At 27.5% G+C, this 25398-nt stretch overlaps 4 protein-coding genes across 5 annotated transcripts; 3 read left to right on the top strand and 1 right to left on the bottom strand.

The window, feature by feature from the left end:
• Positions 1-599: 599 nt before the first annotated feature.
• On the bottom strand, positions 600-3578 carry Bma-mvb-12 (the record flags this gene model as incomplete). Of its 2 annotated transcripts, none has more annotated exons than XM_001895297.1 (7): positions 600-701; positions 1099-1291; positions 1472-1552; positions 2085-2214; positions 2579-2672; positions 2914-3030; positions 3438-3578. In XM_001895297.1, 7 exons carry the CDS (start codon positions 3576-3578, stop codon positions 600-602), a joined length of 858 nt encoding a protein of 285 aa, XP_001895332.1. The 2 variants fall into 2 exon arrangements, with proteins under 2 accessions (XP_001895332.1, XP_042931646.1); XM_043075712.1 differs by having other exon boundaries at positions 3438-3521.
• A 2056-nt stretch (positions 3579-5634) lies between these two features.
• Bm9310 (Uncharacterized protein) lies at positions 5635-7776 on the top strand (the record flags this gene model as incomplete). The annotated part of the gene is made up of 4 exons (XM_043075711.1): positions 5635-5694; positions 5990-6112; positions 6188-6325; positions 7549-7776. The coding sequence occupies 4 exons, from the start codon at positions 5635-5637 to the stop codon at positions 7774-7776; spliced, it is 549 nt and encodes a 182-aa protein (XP_042931645.1).
• A 5153-nt stretch (positions 7777-12929) lies between these two features.
• Bm9311 (Hsp20/alpha crystallin family protein) lies at positions 12930-14240 on the top strand (the record flags this gene model as incomplete). The annotated part of the gene is made up of 3 exons (XM_001895178.2): positions 12930-13148; positions 13411-13624; positions 14080-14240. The coding sequence occupies 3 exons, from the start codon at positions 12930-12932 to the stop codon at positions 14238-14240; spliced, it is 594 nt and encodes a 197-aa protein (XP_001895213.1).
• Positions 14241-18483: 4243 nt separating this feature from the next.
• Positions 18484-25321, top strand: Bm3817 (I-connectin, putative; the record flags this gene model as incomplete). Its single annotated transcript, XM_043075710.1, has 11 exons — positions 18484-18507; positions 18901-19107; positions 19797-21998; positions 22178-22228; positions 22509-22654; positions 22806-22938; positions 23464-23601; positions 23836-23928; positions 24222-24371; positions 24744-24938; positions 25298-25321. The coding sequence occupies 11 exons, from the start codon at positions 18484-18486 to the stop codon at positions 25319-25321; spliced, it is 3363 nt and encodes a 1120-aa protein (XP_042931644.1).
• Between the last annotated feature and the right edge of the window lie 77 nt (positions 25322-25398).

Below are 25398 nucleotides of genomic sequence, written 5' to 3'. Positions count from 1 at the left end.
AATCTTCTTTATTATTCAGCATGTTTCTCTTTTATATCAATTGTTTTCCTTCAGAAAATTCTTACTTCATTGAACCAAAAACCTATACGTTCTATTTAGCAATGAAAATGTCAAAATTTCATTGGAATTTAATCTATTCAGATATTAACTTATATAATCAATCCAACCAAAACGTCCTTTGGGAAAGTCAACTAACACCTGAAATGAATCACATCATAGTCTTCTATTTTGGTAATCTAGCGAGCTTAAATTTATTTGAAATGAGAAAGTCTAGGACAGGAAATGAAACGAATTACCACTAACAAGACATTAAAGCAAAGCAAGTCAGAAAAACAATGATTTCCAACAAGTTCCGAAAAAGACCAATGACTCTCACAAATGATTTCGAAATCCAAGAAACAAATTTAAGGAGACAATAAGTAAAAAAGGCTTCGAATTTCGCTCTTAGGATGTAATATATGTTGCGTAAAAATGAATTGAAATTAAGCCAGTCATAGTCATAGACGTTTAATACCTAGTTTCACTTATAATTTCAATGATGAGACATGCAAATATTTTAACAATAAAATTAATAATTATAGAAAACATACCATCAAGAATCAGGAATTAGAAAGCATTGCTCGTTCTAGAGTAAAGTAATAACAGTAATCACGATCCAATTGTTCAGAATCACATTTCTTTAATTCCGGTAACATTTCCAACTGAAAATTTCTTTAAAACTCACCACTTAACAAACATATAAACAATGACTTTGGAACTTAGGAATTTAATTTAAGAAATAAACTGTTATAATTATACATGGTCTTCTACTATATCCTTTAAACATTTTATTTTGCATAGGAAATGCAAAAACTAGATAAAGCTAACACATATCTGCTAGAATATATGCCAGAAGTATTCATCACTGCATTTCAATAAGAATGAATAGATACTTTTAACGGTCAATTTAATCGCAAGAAATCATGCTTATTATATAACTATAAAATCAACCAAAAAGTGACAGAAAATTCAAGTAAAAGGCAAAGGGTAGAAAAGATTCTAAAGCATTCTTTTCGACAAAAATTTGAATGTTTCCCATTATAATAACAAATATCTTACCTTATTTTTAGCTAAAATGCTTTCCACCTGAGGATTCAATCTGAAAGGAACATCTTCCACACCTCGTTTCACACCCGCTTTTATAGTTAAAGCATTTTTTGTTGTAATACTAGTCATTTTTGTTCTGTCCAGCGCAGGAGTGGAATGTCGGGATTCATTGGTCTCAATGGGTGGGTATAATACAGAAGTTGTGCTGCAACTAGCATACTTAAAAGCAATGTTTTAACTTGAAACTCAGTAAGAAGGCTTACTATTCTGAATTGGATACTGCCAGTCGAAGATAAAGTTATGAATCATTCAACAAAGCTATTTTAAATACATCAAGTATACTTAGTTAATAGATATTTAAAATATCAAGTTGTGAATAACTTACGATCTGCTACGAGGTATTGCGACACCAAATGATGATGGAATTACGATATGTTTGAAGCATACCAAAATGCCATCTATTTCACTGAAATTAAAAAATTAAAACATCGGATTTTCAATATATCATGTGACACATATATCATATATTAAAAGCCAACAGAAATTATGAATGAAGTGGAATTTTTCGATTAGACCAACAAATTAGAAAAATGAGAAATTTTAGACCCCTATTCCAAACAGGCACTTTAGAGAATCGCACTTTAACATTACGTAGTCAGATTTTTTTGCGTGACAAGGACTTTTCTGAAGGAATAATTTTTATTGAGAAATCTATGTTTCTCAAAAGCAAAATCTGATGTCACATGGAAGTTTTCAAATATTAATAACAAACTTGATGAAGGGTTAAGTTTTTATTCAGAAGAAGTCAGCTAAAACAATGAAATGTAAGTGCATGAAGAACATAATCAAAAAATAATGTATGAATAAATTATTCTTGTTAATCAGACTTTAGAGAATCGCACTCTAACATTACGTGGTTCTTGTTAATCAATTTATGATGGTAACTTCAAACAGCACTTTCGAAATTAGAGAAATAGTAAATAATCGGAAATACAAACCCAGCAGATGAATAATTCTTGGGTGGCTTCCTCATCTTACTTAACAAAACTATTTCTCCAACGGCGTCAACAACAGCATCTCGAGCTACCGTGCGCACACAGAGATATTTTTTGCGTAAAGCTTTTTCCTCTGCAAAATATTTTTTGAGTTTTTCCTTTACGAATGAAAAGCGAAAAAAAAAAAACAGTGTTTGATGCAACATTTTTAAAAGCATATGAAAAAAGTACACCATTCACTGCTAACCAATACTCGGAAATACAAACCCAGCAGATGAATAAAAATCAACCTTTACGTTAGGAAAAAAAAAAAGAAAAAACTGTTCCAGTTCAACTCAAAGATCCAAAAACAGGGTTCTGGCAAACCATTTTTCGTGAACCATAATTTTGACAAAATACAAATAGCAATAATAAGCTAAGAAAAATATTAAGACTGCACTATACTTCTCAAAGAATCGAAAAGAATTAAACCCAGTGATTCTGTATTAATAACTTACTTGAATCTGCCGTATAATCGATGGCGATAAAACCCATGGGAATTGGGTCGGAGTCCTTTACGACACATAAATCTGTCACTACATGTGTACTAATCTGAAAAAAAAAGAGCAAAAAAAGAGGGAAAAAAAAATTTGTGATATATTAAATAAAAACACGTATACTTCATCACAGAAGTATGAAATCTTGAATTAAAGAACTGAAAAACTTCTAAGACCAAATCAACTTTCAACGAAGGAATATGAATAGCAAAGTTTTTTTCAGAAACACTGCTGGAAATTGGTTTTAACTATGTCCTAGCTGCATTAGTTGGAATTCCAAAACCTTAAAAACATACTGTGTTTTGAGGAGTATCTCTAGTGATTGCCAAATATCGTACAGGTCGACTAAAAAAATTGAATGAACTTTCCCTCCATAAGTCAGCATCATTTTGTTCGTCGAACGTTTTTGTAATCTGAAGTCAGAATGAGCAAAAATGAAATAAAGTGGATGTAAGAAACGACCAAAATAAAAATACATAAATAAAGCCTTAATATGTAATAGAAATCACAACTTTTTTAAAGTGTAGCTAATCCAGCTCTATGTCAATGTTAATCTCAACGGATGTGTTTAAATCACGCCTAGTTTTGAGACAAATGAGCACATAAATAGGCAATGAATATATGGTTCTAAATATATCTTTCATGATTAATTTAAACCAAATTTGAAAAGCTGCAATTTTGACATCTTGGCAGATTCAGTGCTACAATCAGGAATCATAAGGATAATAATAAGGGCTGAACTACTTCATATGAGTGATAACCTGACGTAAAAACATAAGATAAAATTCTTGCATTCAATTTAAAGATGCATGAGTCATACCGGACTGAATCCACGAGGACATCGATTTTTATCAGCAACAATAATTATAGACGTAATCGGATTAACATTGTTTTCATCACCCATATCTGAAGAACGGATCATCAACACTTCGTTCATTTCAACAATCGTCCATTGCTTCATGAAATACAAGATAAAAAATGAACGAATTCGAGAATTCCATATTAAACTTATAACGAAATTAGCAAACTTATCAGAGACAAATATGATATTTCAGCAGTATCTCGATCTATGTTATCAGATCAATGAATTTAATCACCTCACTGCTTACATTAGCTACTAAAAGGTCACGCAACGTGACCCTACCAAACTAAACACAACACACCCCTACAGTTCCTCATGAAACAATTACTTTACATTGTTTGCAACCATGTCGCGTACTGCAATTATGACAGCGTAGCCTAAGATGAAAATTTAATCCCACGCTTGCTTAGTATGAGAGAGATAATCGGATGAAGAAATTAGTGAATACTAAATTTGATAAACTTACTGATTTCATTTGATAATTTCAACTTTGTGTCTGTAATTTTCTTATTTCCTTGAATTAAAAATCTCTTTTAAAATTTTCCCTCAATTCAAAGTGATCAACAAATGGATTCCAAACAAGAAATAATTATTATTTATTAGAATTGAGAAGTAATTATAGATATACTTTCCATATTAATTAAGTACTAAAACTGATTATAAGCAATGAGTTACCGTGGTGACCGTAGTGAATTACCACTGTACTTTCTCAGCTCCTTTTATTATGCATTCTATTTTCCAAATATTCCTTAGCAATTATTATTATTATTCAAAAAATTTTTCACTTATTTCAATTTTTTCTAATGTATTTTCGGGAAAAATTTCTAATTCTCGACAGGGTATCCTTTTAAATTTTCAAGTAGGAAAATAAAATTTAAGGTTAAGATTATTCAGCTATGGACATTATTAATGATAGTTCTATTGACTTCATAATCTTTTCAAATTAAATGAATGAAGAAGTTAATAATGATTCATAATCGAGAATATTCCACATGATGAATAAATAAATAAATAAATAAAAATGATTATAACATTTCGATGAGTAAGTGATAAAGAAGAAACGATAATAAAAGTATTTAAGTAAAGAATGAAATTAAAGGAAATTATTACTAAGATTTCCAAAATTGTAAAAGAAATTCAGAAAATTTTACTGAAATTAAAGAATTTTCAAAAATTTAAATTTCTGTATAAATTCAAGCACAATTTACGTTGATTTAGTGTCCAATGATTCATTTTTTACAACCATTCTTTGCTCATTTTATTCCAATCATTTCAGAAGAATTGCAGTAAAACTTTTTCTCAAAAAAAACGAAAAAACGAAAAATCTTTGTTTTGTTAAATCTTTGCTCTTTGTGTGAAAAAAAAAAATAAAATAAATATTTTACTGCGTTAACCATAAACTACGCTTATTTGGAATGCCAATTTTCAAATTAAATTTAATCGGTTTCACATTAGCAATTATTGCAATAGTTATACTTTTGTATTATAAAACTTTTTATTAATATTTATTTACCTACTAAAAAAATTTATTAATATTTATTTACCTGTATTTTGCTCAGTTTTATGCAATAATTTACTTTCTATCTTTTCAATATTTTCCCTTTGGGTAGTGTTAATTTTTAAGTTTCATTCATATTATAATTTTATCATCTCTTCGTTGTCATTTAATTAGATTAGATTAATTTTTATACCAACTAACAAATTCTGAGAAATGACACTATGAGAAGAAATTGTTTGTTATTGCTAACGCCAAGAATTTCCATTTTAAATTGCTAGCAGATTTATATTTCAATTTATATATTTTGATATTAATCTTTAAACTTCATTCTGTATTTAACAAGTTGGAGTGAAATTTTATTACTTCAACAATAAAAAATACCTAATTGTGTTCAATTTCTCTCTCTTTTTTACTGTATAAAATTTTTTCTTCATTATGAAATAATTATTTTTCATAGAATTTTTATTTAACTCATCGTTTTTTTTTTTTTTTTCTCTTACAGATTAACAATTGAAAGCATTTATTTAAAAAATATATGATTATATGAAAGAAATAATAAAGTATATTTTAGGAAGTCAACAATATTACAAATAGACGAGAAAATAGAAAATATTAACTTGTTTACTTACACACTGATTTATTTGTTAACATTATCAAATGGCACAAAATTCAGGATTAACAATCGTTTTTATCGGCTCATCTGAAAAAGAAGAACTGGTAAAATTTGATTTACTTATTTATTTATTCATTTATTTACTTATTATTATTATTATTTTGTATTGTAAGAAGTTTTAGGAAATTATGATGATGATGATGATAATAATAATGATGACTATTTTTTGTTCACTATAGTGAAATATTTAATTTACTAAAATCCATTGGATTGAATTTATTAAAAACGATTAGATAATATATTATTATACATTGCTTAAATGATCTTCATTTCTACAATTTTTTTTTTTTTTTTTTTTGTTTCTTCTGCATTTGAAATTTTAAAAATTTTGAATTACAGCTAGAAAAGATTAAATCAACAGCAGTACAATGTGAAAGACATATTAACTATCAAGATACTTACTATTTAACTTATATTGTTGATGGTTCAGAGGCTAACATTGAATTGATCGATTCAGGCATAGTAAGTAAATAACAATTTCAAATAAAATTTACATCAATCATTTTAAAAAAAAAATCTTGAAATTAACAATTTTAGGAACATACAGGAGCACGACAAATGTCAATTCGTAAGGCACACGGTGTAATATTATTTTATCGTATTTCATCACAGAATTCGGTTAATCAATTACATGATGTGGCACTTGATTTTCAAATAATACGAAATAAAATTAAGGTATTTCAGTTCTAAGAATTAATAATAGTTAAATTATAATAAAAAGTTTAAGTTAAGAAAATTAATTTTTTGATGCATTAAAAAAATCTGTAGTGAGAAGAAAATTTTTGGTAAAATCGTTTGAAAAGATTATACAAATTCATTATTGTTAATAATTAATTTAGTTGGACATAGCTTATCTCGGTGAAATGATCAATTTTTCAAATGCTTCTAATAATTGAAAATACTGATAAAATATGCTGCTTATCTCCTGAAAAAAAAAAAAAAAGGAAAATTAAATGCTATTTATACGTTGAAATTTTTCAAAAAATTTCGGTACAAGAAAATATTAGCTATTATTGTTTACTTAAAATAATTTCTTTATGTTAATAGCAGGAAAAAATTTTTTTGACAACATAAAATATTTTTAGGGAGCAATGATCACAGTTTAAATGATAACTTTTAAATGTTAGCTATCTAAAAATTTTATGAGTCTATCAGCATATGGCTTCTTAATGCACACAAATTTCTTATCTTTTCAAATTGTCATCATTAGAATTGTCATTAAAGATAGCAAAATGTCTCACAAATCAAGCACCATTTAAAATTTTTTAATTACATTTAAATTTTAAAAGCAATGATAATCTAGAAGTTTCCTTTTTTTTTTTTTTTTTTCTGATATTCTTTTCGTTCTATGGTATCATTTTGATTTCTATCTAAAACAAAAGTATGAAAATATTATTTTGAGTTAAGAATCATAAAGCTCAAAGTTCAAATGCTTGTTTTAGTTATTTAAATAATACATTTATTTCAAGTTATGATAATTTTAGTTATTAATCACTTAACTTAGCTTTTAAATATTAGATATAAATATTTGAACTTTGCTTACAATTTTTCAAATTTGTTCCCCCTATAAAATTTTTTGAAACAATTTTGACAAACAGAAAAAAAAAAAAAGCCATAATAAAAATATTTGCTATTAGCAACAAAATATTTTGCAATTTTCAAAGGTAAATTAACTGCTTGGCATTTCCAATTCTTCCAATACTAACTTATACAATTGATCTACAACAAAAGAAAAATTCAAATTTCCATCCTTTTTTCAATCAATTATTGGCTTATTCAACCATAAAATTTTAAATAAAATTCCTAAAGTAATACTTTAGGAATTTTTTAAAATTATATAATCATTAATTTGCAAACTCACTGTTGTATAAAAAGCGAATTGTGAACTACAATTATAGCCACCAATACTTTTAATTGGAAATGAGGATGTAGACGAAAAGTGCCCAGAGCCAATAATTCCATTGGCATCTCAAAAGTATAAGTCGAATTCAGTGCATCCATTAATGGTTGAAAATGCAGTTAGAACGAAAACTGCAATGGATTTGAATCACAAAAATAATTATAAGCGATATGGAAGTACTAAAATTACAACAATTCAGGTTGAATACTTTTATTACTTGAATTAACTCATAATTGCATCACAGTTTTGTCAAATTTTATTGATAATAATATTAGCAATGATAACAATAGCAATTATAATTTGAATAATTTTATCAATTCTTAATGCTTACGAATTAATTTCAAAAAATTCGAAATAGTGCAAAAGTAGTGAATACTGCTTATTCTAGTCTGAAAGATTAACTGAATTAAAATAATGAAGGAAAAATTTCTCAAATAATTAATGTCGCAGATTTGAAAGCTAAGTAACATTATGTGACAATCTCGATCAGACGATGAAAATTTTACAAATGAACACTTATAATTTGTAAGGTAGGATGACAATCCAATCTAATGCCACATACAAGTGAAAGAATCTGAAAGTAAAGTTATAAACTTCAGTAAAAGTAAGCCAATTACTTGTTTAACCTGTAATAAAAACGCTAGCAGAGATTGTCACCAATGAAATGGATAATTAATTTATCTTAAATGATTTATTTCTAAAATAAGTTGAAAAAAAAAAAAAAAGAAAAACTATTTAAGATTTGTAAAATCGACGAATGAATTACTTATCGATAAAGTAAAAATAAAAGATTGTAACTTATCTGTAGTGTTTGAAATATTAAGCAACGAATATCAATAATAAAGCAATTAATGAAAAGACAAATGACAAAGTATAAAGTAATTCCACAAAATGTTAAAACTTTTAAAGATTACTTTTAGCAAGTATGAAGAAGTAAATTGGATAAAATTCTAATTTTGAAATTGATTGATGCTAATTATATTGCCTAATCATATTATGATCAGTATAATATCAAAAAAATCAATTATTATTTTAATGATTGATCCATCGTTGAATTATTGATGCAAAAATTAAAGTTAGAAAAGAGTAATGATTATAAAAAAGAATTTAGATTACTTTGAGATTACTCTTTCAGAGACAAAATGTGGCAAATTTGTTTGGTACACATTGCAAATTGTTGTCTATAACAATACCAAATTATGATGGAACTTTAAAATTTATGGAAGAAATGATTAGAGCAATTCGATTGCAGCGAGAACAACAACAAAAAAGTTTGCTACAATGGTTTACAAAAATAAACAATGAGAAAAGTACAGAGAAAATGAAAACTAAAATTAACTCTAAAATGTGTTCAATAAGTTAAATATATAAATGAAATATATTGTCTAATAATGGTTCTTTTAATTGCAAATTTTTATTTGTTTTTTGTTGTTTGATATAAAAGTAATTTAATGAAAACAAAAAAAAAACAACGGAATGCGATATTTTTTTAATTTCAAAATTAGTGCTAAAAAATTAACTAAACTAACTATTTAAAGTAACATTTGAAATAATTATCAATTTGAATGAGAGATTAGCAGAACAAAAAAAAAATTTAGAGTTAACGAAATGAAATTAAACCAAATTATTTTAACAAACTTTCTCAACGAATAATTATTATTTGTTCAAAAATTATTCAGAAAAAAAAAATATTAAAAAAAATTATTACGAAAAAAAAAGTATAGAATTTGAGATCTACTTTTTCATTTCTGTAAAATTCTAACTGAACTATTTTAAACTTCTAGCAGATTAATTCCAAAATTTAACTTCATCTCATTTTTGCATCTATTTTTGATATGAACTCTAAATTAGTTTACTGATTGATTAGTTTGCAATTTAAAAATTTGATTTCAAATCAATAAAATTGTTTTTTTTTTTTTTTTGATATATCAAATGCTGTTAAATATATTATTTTGAGAAAAGCAAGAAATGATGTAAGTAATGAAGAGAAAAGTAAGTGTAAAGGAATAGGTAAGTTAGATCTTACTGATTTATCACTAATAATAAATAAAGATGGCAAGGTGAACGTTTTGAAAAAAGGCCTAAAATTTAATTTACTATTTTAAATTGAAATAAGTAATTGAAACAAAATGGTTTAATTTTATTATTTTGATATTTCTTTTTTAAAATAGCAATTGTAATCAGTTATTTATAACAATTATTTCAAGAAACGATTAATTTCAATAACAAATTTGTTAGTTTCTTGTTTCAAATTTATTGTGACACTATTCACATCAGTTATTCACAATGAATTTCATTTTTTAAAATTGTTTGAAGACTTGAAATGGTTCAAGTACCATTCCATTATTTAAGTTATTTAACACATATGATAAGCAATTTTCTGTTCAAGTATGGTTTAGTAATGTGACAAATGTATATTATTTGATGTCAACCGAAAATTTCTTCCTTTCATATAAGCTTGCATAATTTTCTTCTTTATTTATTAATAATGAATGACTAAAATTTTTCTTAACTTTGTAAGAAATATGTTTTGAAAAAAAATCTTAAATGACAGAAATATCAAAAATGAAAGAAATAGCAAACAATTTTTCTAGAAAGAAAAAAATTTATCAACTTTTATCCATCATATCGTTATAATTTCGATTCATCTTTTTAATTCGCATACAAAAGTATTATTCAATTAATTAATTTACAGTGATATTTCAAAAAAAAAAAAAAAAAGGAATTTTAATTTATTTATCTTTTAAAATTCAATAAATTATAAAAATGTTTTCAATAGTCTAATAAAGACTTATGAATTCTTATTATTATTCATTTCAAATGTGTTCAGATGTGATATAGCATATTTGTGTGTTTATAATGATATTTAAAGATTTAACACTTTATTTTCTGGCTGTTACAATTGAGTTAATTCATTTTCTAAAATTTGAATTTCAGTAAGATTAAAGTTTTAAGATTATTTTGAAAGCGATTCCATTTGTACAAATTCGTCATTTCACTGAATTACGCAAAAAGGTGAAGGTAAGTATTATCTTGTAATTTCTGAATTTCCCTTAAAGTGATGTTAAATTGCTAAGATTTTCAGAGTTAATTTTTCAATTGAAAATTTCTAATTGTAATTTACTGAATGCTTTCTTTTTTAATTTTGTTTTGTTTTGATAATCTATCATTAATTTCATTTTTATTATTTTACTTTTTATTAACAGACCGTTAAAGTTATTTGTCCATTAGATTAGACAAAAATTTTTTGTAGAAAATTAGGAAAGATTTGAAAAAGATTGTGTCTTTCATCTCTTAAAAAATAATCTCACTTCAATTTTTTTATTAAAGTACTAATGTTATTAGCAAAATTCATATGTTTCTTTCAAAATTATCAAATAAATGCTAAATTTGAGTTTAACTATAAATCATAATTTGTGTTAAGGAAAGATTATGTGCTGAAATTTTTTAATCAAATTGTATATGAAAATTACATCATTCTGTTTTATGATAATAATTTTAGATATGATTATACTTAATAGTGTTACTTATCATATTACATTTTTTTTTTTTTTTTTTTTCACTCAAAATATATAGGTAATAGATTTTGTAAAGAAATTGGCAGCAAATTGGTCAAAGATAAAAGAAATATTACTGAAAATTGCCAGATTTATTGGAAGGTTTAAAAGGCTATCAAAATTGATTGATTAACACTTTTGAATAGATCAATAATGAGAAATGTGAGGATAATTAATATTATAATAAGTTCGTTTTGAGAAATGAAAATAATTTCATCTTTTCAATTTATTAATTATCTTTTTTTTTTTTCTTAATTAAAATGCCAATGAAATGATTATCATTAATTTTTGCTTCCTTTATTGTTTTATCCTTTGGCTTCATTATTGGCTGTGTGATACTATTGGCTATGTCAAATGTCAAATGTCAAATGATGCAAAGATGATATTTAATAAGCAAAGCATTCCCAGTCATTTAGATAATTTTCATTCAGTTTGCTTTTAGTATATTTTCTTTTTTGTAATATTTTGTTTTTTGATAGTAAAATTCATTTTAATTAATTACTCAATTCATAATTGATATATCATTGTTGATAATTTTATTTTGAAAGGAAATTACTGTTGAAAGTTTGTAAAAGTAACCGAAATTCTTTCTTTTTTTTTTTGCAGTTTTCAATTTTGTTTATTTATTAATTATCATATATCATAGCATTTATTTATCATAATTATTTCATCAGTTTGAAATGAAAACATAAACTCTTCATTTCTATTACTTTTCTTCTTCTATACTTTGACAGAGATTCAATAACATAAGAAATTGATGTCAAAGTATGACGTAATATTCAGTTGTTCAAATATTAATAAACGTTTGATAAGGAATTGTTTAAGAGTTGCAAAAAATGAATGAAATTGTTGTACGCTTGCATATTCAGTATTGACTGAATTAATCATTTATAAGTTGATGTCACGTTTACACGTACGGCCCGTAATATATGTAGCACATAAGAAGTGGAATACATAGCACAATGGACGTGGAATACGCTTTACATTGAACGAATTGAGGGTTTGATTATTTTAGTTTGTCAGAGAGTTTGATGTTAAGATGCAATGCACGTCTCTGTCATACGTGGTTGATATATGAGTTGACATTCTCGCATTTTAACATTTTACGATTGCACCAGGAAATTCGAGAAAATATTCGATAAGTAAACGTGTAATTATAACATTAGCTTACACTCATATTATAGGATTTCAGGATATAATTACAATTTGTATGAATAATAGTAATAATTTAGAATTAATGTCAAAAATTATTTCATATATGATTGCAAAGGGAATATGAAGCTGTGATACTTTGCCCGTTTGTAATGAAATAAATTTGGGATAAATACGAAATTACAGATAATAATATTAAGAAAAAGTTGGATGCAAAAATGGAAGAAAATGGTGAGATAAATGCAAAAAAATTGTATAATTTAGTCATCAGATAAGAATATAAAAGAAAATTTACTGTTGTAGCATTCATTTGTTAATATTATTTCTAGTTGAGTGGTTACCTTAAGAAATAATTAACTTAAAGGTAAATTATTAAAATCATCTGTGAATGATGGAGTGGTAAGAATCGTAGTTCAATAAGAGCTGTCATCAAATTCATGTTTTTGTGAAAATAACTTTCAAAATGGAAAAAACTTAAAGTATGAAAATAAATGGATAATAATAAATGTTTTAAAACATATGGATAGATTGATAATGGAAAGTTCTTTTTAAAATTGATGAAATTAGTTCTTTCAATCTGTGCATAACAATTTTTTTTTTTGGAATTAATTTATAAAATTATTTAATTCAATGTAGGTTAATTGGAAACTTGAATAACTATTAACAACTGATGAATCCACCGGGACAGCACCGCGATATTCGGCCTTCCGGTCATCGATCATGTTTCAATGATGCCGATTTCATGTCGTTTAATGAAACAGTCAGACGAATGTTTGAAAACCTGTTTCATGGCTTAGAGCAACATTACCGCCAATTTGGAATAGGCTGGGACGGTTCAACGACAAACGCGCCATCATATCAATGCAATTTTGGCGGTTTACTTAGACAGGTTTGCATTCTTAGAATTTAAATCAGATTCATAAGAAATTGTTTATTTTTTTTTTTTTAATTTTTGAATTGAATTTCATTAAACGCTCAAAATTGGAGGACAAAGTTTTGCAATGAGAAAATTTCATAATTTAAATTCTTATATTTTTTGCCTCTTATTGGTGTTTTATATTGAATTATCACTCAAAGTAAGGTTAAAATTTGATGAATGAATAGAAATGAATTAATATTTGTGAAAATTTCACATATTCCTTTCTTCTCAGGTTGCAAACGATGCGGAAAATTATGTTATTGAAATGGATGTGTCACAGTTTCATCCGAGCGAATTAAAAGTCAATCTACGTCACGGTGAACTTTCAATTGAAGGACATCAAAAGCAGCAACGTGATCAGCATGGTTTCATTGAACGACACTTCGTTCGTCGATTCACGTTGCCTGATGACGTCGATAAAACCACTTTAACTTCTCACTTGAAAGGTTACTTTTGCAATTTGATAGAAATTTAAAGGTTCTTTATAAAAAAAACAGTGAGGTAAAAAGGAAAAACGATCCCTTTTGATATGGTAATCAGATATATTAATCGGGCATACGGTAGTCAGGTGTGCGGTAATCAGGTGTACGGTAATTAGACACAAGTAATAATCGCATATGTTAATCAGCGTACGGTAATTAGACACATGAATAGCAATCACATATTTTAATCGAGTATATGGTAATCAGGCATGCGGTATTCAAGCATATAAATAGTAAACGTACATATTAACCATCAGGCATACGGTAATAAGGCATATAATATGGTAATCAGATATACTGTTGAGGAAGAGTTTTTGTTTGATAAGAATTGCATACACTTACTGTGACATAACTAAAGACTGTCACATTCAATCAAAAATAATTAAGTCGAAAAATTATTAAAGATTATAAATTTTCAGAAAATGGTATTCTAGAAATAAAAGCTCGGAAGAAGAATGTTCCACCAGTAACTCCGACGCGAAATATTCCAATTCAAACGTATAATGTTGATCAACAGCACTCGAAAACTGCAAAACGTAGCAATGCAAGCTCAAGTAGAACGGGAACCACTGATCACTGACTGAACACAATACATTTTTAACATTATATTTTATCACTGCTATTCCAAAATATCGAATAAATAGATCAATAAAATTTTATCACTACTATTCTGAAATATCAAATAAGCAGATCAATAAGATTTTATCACTGCTATTGTAAAATATCAAATAAACAGATCAATACTGACAATTTGCCTTCTTACATTACAAAACTTTTCTACAAAATCGCGTTGTTTTGAAATAATAATTGGCTAATATAATAAAATTCAATTTGTATATAAAAACTCATTGTTTTCTTTAATAGAGTAGCAAAATTCTTAGTTGTTATAATCTATTGATAACTAAAAAATAAATTATTTTTTAATCCGGTTGCATTGGTGGTAATTGCATGCACTTTTAAAGATGAAAATTTTAAGAGAACTCTCCATTTAATTTAATTATTGTTTATTTTATTGCTTAAATTAAGTAATTTAACTGTAAGTAGTGGTTGAATAAGATAGTAAAATCAAAATATTTGAGCCAGAAATGAAAGGAGACAATTCGATAGAAATGCTTCCATTTTGATCACAAATTGAAAAAAAAATGCCATAAATTTGAATTAGAATTTATTTTAAATAAATACTTCTTTAGTTAAATTATTTGATTACCCTTGCAATTAGCACTTGCAAAATTGCTAACCAACTTTATTTAAATTTGACAATTTTCTGCTCTTATCTACTACAAAAATTATCCATCTAAATGTTTTTTTTTTTTTTTTTATTATAACCTTCAAAAATTTCTGGAATGAATAATTTTATTTATGGTCTATAATAACAATAATGTGTTAAATTAGTCTCTTATTAATTAAAACTACGATCTATCTCTCTAATTAATTTGAAATTCACCCTACAATCTCACACATCAAAGTGAAAATTATAGCATTTCAGAAATTTATTAACAATAATTCCAAAAAAAAAAAAAAATAACAATCAAAAAATAAGGATGCAAACAGTTCCATTTCTAATGACATCCATTGCACTTTATCAAATTTCAACTAATTATTTATCACTTTTTCAATCTAAAAAACAGTTAACGTTGGGATATTTAATAAAAATAATGAAATGCCTTTAAAAAAAAATTCACTCATTTCAATTTAAAAAATTAAAAAAAAAAATGAAAATTACATGAATAGTATTCTATTAATTATTAATTATAAAAAATAGTCTATTAATTATTGACTTTCCCTTATTTTCATTCCTTTCCTGAATGAAATAATAGTTGGTTTTTTTTTTTTTAAATTTATTTAAAAACAATGAATTTTCCTCTTATCACATTCTTTCTTCTCTCCGTTTTCTTATCCTATTCTTTGAAGTGATAAGCTTTTTTTCAAAGCTGTTCACCAGAAAAGATTAATCTAACATTTTCCTTGTACTTTTATTGATCCACGATTACTTATCATTAAGTGGCATATAAGCATCTCTCAAAAATTTGAATTTAAAATATAAAATAAAGAATATTGTAATTCTTGCAAATACTAATATTTTATTTACCGGAAATGCTAACCTTTTTACTTCCAAATCACATCGAATTTTTAATTTGTGTAAGGAAGGGAAAAAATTTGTTAAATTTATATAAATATTTATCTTTGTCGAAATTATGTAGCAAAAAGGAAATAGTTTTTATATGCTAAATTTAAACTTTTCGCTTCACATCTTTATAACATATTTTAGAGTTCACAAATTGTAAAATGACTAAACAAAAAATAAACAAAGATGAACTAATTGAATTTTTATGCTTTTTTTCATAAATGTTTGCAACAAAATTTTATGAAACAAATAGCTGATTCAAATATACTACTTTATTTAAAAATATTAATAATTATTTTGCATTTTTAAGTTTTTGATTTCTAATTTTCAGTTTATCTGTAGTAAATGACTATATTCGGCCAATACAATTAAACTTGGACATCGTCCTTCGCCTTCTTTTGATCATTTAAAATAAATAATCTGAAATCTATTTTCTTTCAACGAATTATTGATTGACTGATTGATTGATTGATTGATTGACTGATTAATCATTTATTTTAAATAATGAACAAATCACTCACTTTCAACTATTACTCCATTATCCCCAATAATATATGTTTTGAAAACATTTTCATATTTTTTGTACTTCCAAAAAAAATTCGATATTAATACTATAAATAAAATTTTTCTCAACTAGTTAACACTTTTTTAAGCTTATTTAGCAATTGCTAAACTTTTTCTTAAAATTTTTTCAAAAACAAATTTTTTTTTTTTCAAATGAAACTTGCAAAATTATCAAAGTAATGAAATAATTGATAGTAAATGCTGAACATTCAAATTGTTTATTATATTCAACGTTTTATGAAGAAACAGGAAATCTAAAGAGCAGCGCAAATTTTTGTCATAGCAAGGACAGATATGATTGTTTACGACAATCGCTATAAGTTATTGAAAGTTTGAACTACTTCAATTACCTTACTTGCAACGCTGCTAAATAATTCAATTCGTTTTGCAATAATCCTAACTATTTGGAAAATTAAATTTCTTTTTTGCTTTTATGTCAAAAAAAAAAATTGAACTGTATAACATTAAACAGTATAACAATATAATTTGCCTGTAATTATTTGTTCATTTAGGAAATAATTAAGTGATTTTTTTTTTTATCCAAAAAAAACAACAAAAAATTATTTTTAATAAAATCTAAAATTTTCTTAAACCGAATGTACCCTTTGTTATAGATTTGGTTGCAGTAATATTGGTGGTAATATTAAACCCTTTGTTATTGTTGTTGTTGTTGTTTTTATTGTCATAGAAGTTATTGTTTTGTTTCTCTTAAATTTTAAACAATGAAATAAAAGACTAAAAATCATAATCTAAAAATCGAAATAAAGAGCTAACTAGTGATATTGCTATTTGTTAGAGATTTTCTTCAGAAAGAATAATAATACTTTCATTTTATAATCTTTTCGGTAAACTAAAACGAAAATTTAATCTAATTGCAAGGGTAGTTTTTTTTTAATTTTTTTTTCTCTAGTTAATATTTAATTCTTCTACACTCCATTAAGATTTTTAAAAAAAAAAAAAAGTTTTATATAATTTGATCAATCACATAAATTTCTATAAAGAAACCTGTTATGAATAAATAATTTATATAGAAATTATAACATATGAATTGGAAACGAATGTTTCACTCTCAACAACTTATTTCCAAATTTTTACAAATTTCAAAAAAAAAAAAAAATGAAAAATGAAAAAAATGAAAAATAAAAAATCACAGAACAATTAATTTCAATAACAAATTTTTGAAGTAAACATTATCTAATAATAAAAGAAATTAAATGTAATTTGTTTATATTTCTGAAAGATCTGCAAGAACTGATATGAGATGTTAGAAATGTTGTAGAATTGTTTGGAAAAAAGAAATGATTAAATATGATGGAACAGACATAAAAGAGCATATCATATCATATCATATCATGATATGTCATGTCATATCATATTCATAGAAATTTGAAACGAAAATAAGTGTAAATGAAATTGAAATATGATATATGATGCAACGATGAACCTTTTTTGAGTGATAGTTTATCTTTCTCTATCAGCTTCCTTCCTGCTGATAAGATATGATATGATATGATTAGTGATCTCTGTGATAACATTACAATTCATTTCATTCTATCATCGCTAATTTCAACAATTCCTTTCAAAAAAAAAGTAATATTTCAGATCAAAATTTCTTAATATCTTACTTCCACGGTGAATGATTTCATTTCTTTAAGCATTGTGAAAATTTTGACATTTAACAGTTATAAAAGATCGAGAAAGAGAAGAAAAATATTACAATTTGCAATCAGTTCATTGCACCATTAAAATTCTATTCTCTGTGTTACTTTATGAAAACAAAATATAAACAAATAAATTGGAACAGATAAATCTGACCATTGAAATCGTCAAATGTGCAAATAAATGAGTGACCACATACTCTTCCACTGGAATGACCTTAAATCTAAGTATAACTTTGCAAGATAAGTCTTACTTTCTTGGAAGGATAAGTAGAAGACTGAAATGAGGGTGAAGCTGTCAGCACAGATCAATTTTGCGCTCATAGATGATACCGCTGCCGCTGCTACCGCCGCTGCTACCGCCACTGCTACCGCAGCTGCTGCTTGTACTGCTGGAATTGTTGTAAAGTGCTATTTATAATCATCAGGCAGAGCTGGAGGCATTCTTAAAGTGAGAAGCTAATATCAGATAAGCAATGGTTGGAAGCGACGAAGAAGAGGTTTTTCATTTTTTTTTTTTATTGTTGTTGTTTCATTAACTCAATTTATTTTATTTTTTTAAATTCCAATCTTACTTGTAACTTCTAAATTTTTGAGTTAATTTAATGCCAAAAAAAAAAAAAAAAAATCTAATAAATCCAAATTTACAATCCAAAAAATTCAGGTTATCTGAGAAAAAATTAAAGTTTAGATTCTATTTGTTATAAATTTAATTTCATTACTTATTCTAAATCAGTTTTTAATACTAGTTATCTTTATATCATTTTGAGTAAACAATACTATTTATGTTGAATTCTCGACTAACTTTGGTATGATTTGTCAAAGATAATTAGGATTTTGCATGCGTTATTTTTCTAGAATAATTATTTAATCGTTAAGATCAAATATTTGAGGTAGAAGTATCGGATGTGGAATTTGAAGATGAAGAAGAGGAAGAGGAAATGGAATGTGAACTTGTTTGTGAACCTGCACAAAAACTCACTGATAAATCGCCAGGTGTTCCTTGTTCCGATCTTCCGAAGATATCTCAGAGAAATCGATCAACTCCAGATGCTACTTCTAATGATAAAGATGATAATATCATAATGCCTGATGTTGAGGTTTGTAATTTTACAACAAATAACTTCATTTAATTTAAAACTACTGAAAGTCTAATTGCAATTTCGACAAATTATGCACTTTTTGAATTTTAGATTTTAATAATGTTTTAATGCAAACAAATTACATTTTGATGCAAAACGTTGAATATTTTTCTTTATAAATGCATAAAGTTGTAAATGATTTTAGCACATGTTTATTAGATATGTACATGTTTACTATTATTACTTGTAGTATTTACTTTCATGAAAAGTATAAACAGATGCAGTGAGCATTTCATTTTTGTTATGATTCCTTTCAATGAGAATGGAATATAAATAAAATTCAAAAAAATTTATTAAAATGAAAATGAAATCATTTTTAAACTTTACTTATCAATCTTAAATTTTTTCAATATTAAATATTCAATTTCAATATATTTTCTAATAATAAACAATCTTAAATTTTTTTAATATTTTATTTGTTACCGCAAGATTATTTCCTTCTGAAATCACTCAAAACTTTTGGGCTCAAAAATTTTTTCTTTTTGTCAAAAATTCTCTTTTTCATGTTTCCTAGGAAAAGGATTTAAATTAAAATATTTTAAGTTTTTTATAATTTGTAAGCATGAAATGAAGAACTGTGATAATAGTTCGATTAAAACAAAAAAGCTCACCTCTCAGTTCATTTCTGAACTGTTTTGCTTTTTCAGGAAGAGATATCAGATACCGATTTTGAAGATGAGGATGAATTAGAGCCTGAACAAGTTTCGGAATCTGAAAAGCCTCCAAAACCAAGCCACGATATTCGATTCAAAGAACCAGAAAACCAAAAAACTAAACGTTTAGGAGAACCTGAAGAACCACAAAAAGTTTCATCACCAGCTACTAAAAAACCGAAACCGGCAGAAACATCAGAGAAACAGTCAGTAATGAAGGAACCTGTGAAATCCACAAAAGATGATCCAAAATCGAAAAATAAGTCAAAGGTAGAACCCAAAAATCCAAATGTTAAACCTCAGGAAGAATTAGAAAAATCGGATGAGGAACTCGAGCCAGAACTGGTATCGGCCCCTGCATCAAAAAAGCCTGATATTAAGCTGAAAGATCCGGAAGGTACAAAACCAAAGAGGCCACTGAAAGTTAAACCAACAGAGGGTAGTCCGGAACCTGAAACAAATGTAACTCTTCCAATATCGAAACCCAAGATGAAACCTAGTATTAAGCCACAGGAACCGGATGATGAAGAGCTTGAGCCAGAGCTAGTTTCAGCCCCCACATCAGGAAAACCTGATATTAAGCTGAAAGATCCGGAAGACAGAAAACCAAGAAGACCACTGAAAGTTAAACCAACAGAGGGTAGTCCGGAACCTGAAACAGATGTAACTCTTCCGATATCGAAACCGAAGAAAAAACCAGGTGTCAAGCCACAAGAACCGGATGATGAGGAACTTGAGCCAGAACTAATTTCGGCGCCTACATCGAAAAAGCCTGATATTAAGCTGAAAGATCCGAAAGGTGCAAAACCAAAGAGACCTCTGAAAGTTAAACCAACAGAAGGTAGTCCGGAACCTGAAACAGATGTAACTCTTCCGATATCAAAACCGAAGAAAAAACCAGGTGTCAAGCCACAAGAACCGGATGATGAGGAACTTGAGCCAGAACTAATTTCGGCGCCTACATCGAAAAAGCCTGATATTAAGCTGAAAGATCCGAAAGGTGAGAAACCAAAGAGACCTCTGAAAGTTAAACCAACAGAGGGTAGCCCGGAACCTGAAACAGATGTAACTCTTCCGATATCGAAACCGAAGAAAAAACCACAAGAACCGGATGACGAGGAATTCGAGCCAGAATTAATTTCGGCGCCTACATCGAAAAAGCCTGATATTAAGCTGAAAGATCCGAAAAGTGCGAAACCAAAGAGACCTCTGAAAGTTAAACCAACAGAGGGTAGCCCGGAACCTGAAACAGATGTAACTCTTCCGATATCAAAACCGAAGAAAAAACCAGGTGTCAAGCCACAAGAACCGGATGACGAGGAATTCGAGCCAGAATTAATTTCGGCGCCTACATCGAAAAAGCCTGATATTAAGCTGAAAGATCCGAAAAGTGCGAAACCAAAGAGACCTCTGAAAGTTAAACCAACAGAGGGTAGCCCGGAACCTGAAACAGATGTAACTCTTCCGATATCAAAACCGAAGAAAAAACCAGGTGTCAAGCCACAAGAACCGGATGACGAGGAATTCGAGCCAGAATTAATTTCGGCGCCTACATCGAAAAAGCCTGATATTAAGCTGAAAGATCCGAAAAGTGCGAAACCAAAGAGACCTCTGAAAGTTAAACCAACAGAGGGTAGCCCGGAACCTGAAACAGATGTAACTCTTCCGATATCGAAGCCGATGAAAAAACCACAAGAACCGGATGACGAGGAATTCGAGCCAGAATTAATTTCGGCGCCTACATCGAAAAAGCCTGATATTAAGCTGAAAGATCCGAAAGGTGCAAAACCAAAGAGACCTTTGAAAGTTAAACCAACAGAGGGTAGTCCGGAACCTGAAACAGATGTAACTCTTCCGATATCGAAGCCGAAGAAAAAACCACAGATAGAAGCTAAAAAACCAAATGCCACATCTGAAGAAGAGCCAGAAAATCCTAATGATGAAGAGTTGGAGCCAGAACTGATTTCTGTTCCCGAGCCTAAGAGACCTAACGCTAAATCTGGAAAACCAAAGGCAATCAAACCTAAAAATCCCCTCAAGGTTAAATTAACGGAAGACAGTCCTGAACCAGAAACTGACGCCACATTACCTCTACCGAAGAAAAAACCGAGCGACAAGGAACAAGATGAATCGGAGGAACCGGATGAGGTCTCCGAAACAAGCTTCACTGTTCCAGAATTACCCATCGAAAATGAGGTAAGATCGTCAGATAACACTCAAAATGAGTAACAATAAAATTATTTGATCGTTAAATAAAATTTTTTTTATTGCACCAAATTTGAATTTTCCTCCTTTCTATCTATTAAATACTACTAACAATGAATTTTAAAGACTGCGTTAATTAGCATTTTCTAACTAATCAAATAATTTTACAGATTGAAAACAATGAAAATGTATCGCCAAAGAAGAAACCGAAACAGAAAAAGGTCAATGCCGAAATTTGCATTGTTTATTTATCATCCCATTCTCCCCAAATATCCTTCATTCTCTGTTTTTTTTTTTTTTTTTTTCCGGTTTCCTTAGTTATTCTCATATTTCAATTAAACATTTTATCATTTCCATCCAATCTATAAACAAATCAATTTGTCATTGTCAATATTTAAACTTTTTCTTATTCCCTCTCTCTCTCTCTCTCTCTCTCCTTCTGCTTTCCTCAACAATTTGTCCTTTTTCAATTTTACTTTCTATGTTTATTGAATTTTGCAGAAAAAATTGAAACCACAATGGATTCCACCACCTAGACCACCACCAGAACCATATGAGATGCCACCGGATGAAAAGAAATTGGCCGATATTCTGAAGGAAGAAAAAATTCCACCAACAAAACGATATGCTAGAAAACCGCAACATTTGTACGCATTTAATCTTTTCCTCTTCCGGTCTCCACTTTTAAAGCAAAATTCCGTTTTCATCACTAACAGACATTCAAAATTCGTAAAATATTTCTTCTAAATTTTAACAATATAGCCAATAATGAATAATCATAAAATTTTCGAATTCAAGAGACGTTTTTATTCCATTCGAAATACCATGGGAAAATCTACCCGCACTACAAACACAAGAAGGTATGGGAGCATTTGGACATACCCGAGGTGCAAGTATAAAGGTTGATCAAGGTTCCAAGCACTTAGTACAGGTATGCATCGTAAATTTATGAATGTTAATTAAAAATATTCTTACGAAATGATAAGATGATTGGGGTTCATATTTTGTTGCATTTAAATTAATTTAAATTCATAATGATCACTCCGATTTTTAGTATAATATTTTGATACAAATGAGGTAAAAAAAAAAAAAAAAAAAATTAATTATACATCATTTTCAATCTTAGCTCTTTAGTTTATTTTTTTTTTTTTATCGAGAATAATGTATTAGGATGTTATCTGATAATTTCCATTGATACTTTGATCAACCCTTACCTATCTAATAAATCCAACATTTTAAACACTTTTCCATTTTATTTGAGATTTCATTTCTCCTTTTTTTTTTTAAAAAAAAAAATTATAGTCCGACATACGGCACTGCTGTGATATAAACAGATCAGATGCTGAATAAATGATAAAAAATTAGTTCAAAAATAATTTATGCACCTAATTTTTTCATCTTAAAGATTATTCTAGTATTTTCGATGAAAATTGAAAATTGATTTATCTTATTTCAGGGAGATCTTCATTCCGAAACTCTCATCCCACTCTTTTCACAGGCAGTTGGCGATAATCGTTCCGGTATGCTACCTTTCGGATCTTATCGAAGAAATGTATCGGATGTTATTGACAACCATAAATTTGATGAGTCTAAGGTATAATGAAATTTTCTTCAAAAAATTTTTGTTTTAATGAAATTTGAAATACAATCAAAATTTAATTTTTTTTTTCGTCGTTTGTATTGATAAATCTTATAATTTGAACATAAGTTACATAAATTTTTCACAAATTTTTGAACAAAATTGTTTGAAACTTCAGAGTTATTTTAGACATTTGAGAATTTACACATAAATTTTTGAATAAATTAACTGAAATTATTATTATTATAGATCAAAGAAAGTAATCGTTTCATTCCGAAGTTAATGCAAGGTGCAATACAGCCACAAAATGCGGAAACTTTGTTTGGACAAATTCGTAATCAGGTAATTTCTTTGCAAAATTTATTACTGCAAAAGTAATTACCACTATATTTTCTAATATCTCACTTTTTTTTTTTGAACCAAATTTTGAAAAACGTTTCCTCTTACAAAAGTAATAATTTATGATAAATAAACATATTTGCAATTTTAAAATTGTTTCAGAAAGTTAAATAGAATAAGCTTTTGATAATTTTGAATATAAATTAATTGTGTTTATAAATTCTATTTAAAAGCATTTCTGAAAAGAGAAATACACAGATATTAAACGTCATTCAAAAATTGCTGTAAGATTTTAGACGCCACATGTGAAATATTTGGACTATATGTCGCCAAGTTGTGATCCAGAATCTCACGGTTTCATCAGCCGGCAATTTGCGCCGACATCTACCGAAAAAGCTGGCAGTACAATCATAGACAGACGACGAAATGTCATAGCCAATGCACAGGTTCTAAAATTCTTTCTGCTATAAATTTTTGAACTAATCGAAATTGAACATTATGTCACACAGAATTGAAACAAAATGTAATTTAGTAATTTATTAACTTTCAGGTATCCTTAGTTAACAAAATGTAATTTAGTAATTTATTAACTTTCAGGTATCCTTAGTTAACAAAATGTAATTTAGTAATTTATTAACTTTCAGGTATCCTTAGTTAACAAAATGTAATTTAGTAATTTATTAACTTTCAGGTATCCTTAGTTAACAAAATGTAACCTGTTGAATTATACTATGATACATACAAGAAATTGAAATTTTTTGTTAAATAAACTTGAATCCATTTCTTTTAAAATCAGAATTAAAAATTTGATTATCTAGGGTTCCGGAAATGATATTGGAGTATTTGATCGCGCTTCTGAATCAATTATGCCACTTCTTTTCAATGTTCAAGATATCTACCTTAAAGGTGGAACTGATTTTGGTGCTTTTCGACCATTGATCAGTGAATCAGAAGGTGGTTACCGGATGACTCTAGATGACGAGATCAAATGTAAACTTGTTGTTCCGTATCAGGTTGACATCTTCCTCGTATCTTTTTTTTTTTTTTCTCTTATATCTGGTCGTTTTGATGATTTCAATTTTTAATGATTAAATTTGAGATATAAAAAATAGTGCAGAAGAGTTTGCAGAATGAAAAAGAACACTTAAAATGCTTTCATTGTTCTTTTTCCTTCCTCATTTCTTCTCCTTTTTCCTATCTTTAATTTATGCTTACTCTCAAACTTCCTGAAAAAGAAATTTTTTCCTACTTTAGCTGAATGAAATGATGAATTAGACAAGTATTGTTAAATATTTACTGTTTCATTTCTAGGATTCAAACTCAAAATACATTATTATTTATTATATACACTAATGAATTTTACAATTTTCAGACAGCGCCATCATTTGTAACATGAAAGAATACAACTTCCATAAATTCTTTCTGGATTTATTTACTGGATCGATAGTGAACTAACTGATAGTTTGAGCTTTT

The sequence above is a fragment of the Brugia malayi genome (genome assembly GCF_000002995.4).
Source record: "Brugia malayi strain FR3 genome assembly, contig: Bm_v4_ChrX_scaffold_001, whole genome shotgun sequence".
Classification (NCBI taxonomy): Eukaryota; Metazoa; Nematoda; class Chromadorea; order Rhabditida; family Onchocercidae; genus Brugia; species Brugia malayi.
Note: the sequence above shows the minus strand (reverse complement) of the source record. Positions and strands in the feature narration are given on the sequence as shown.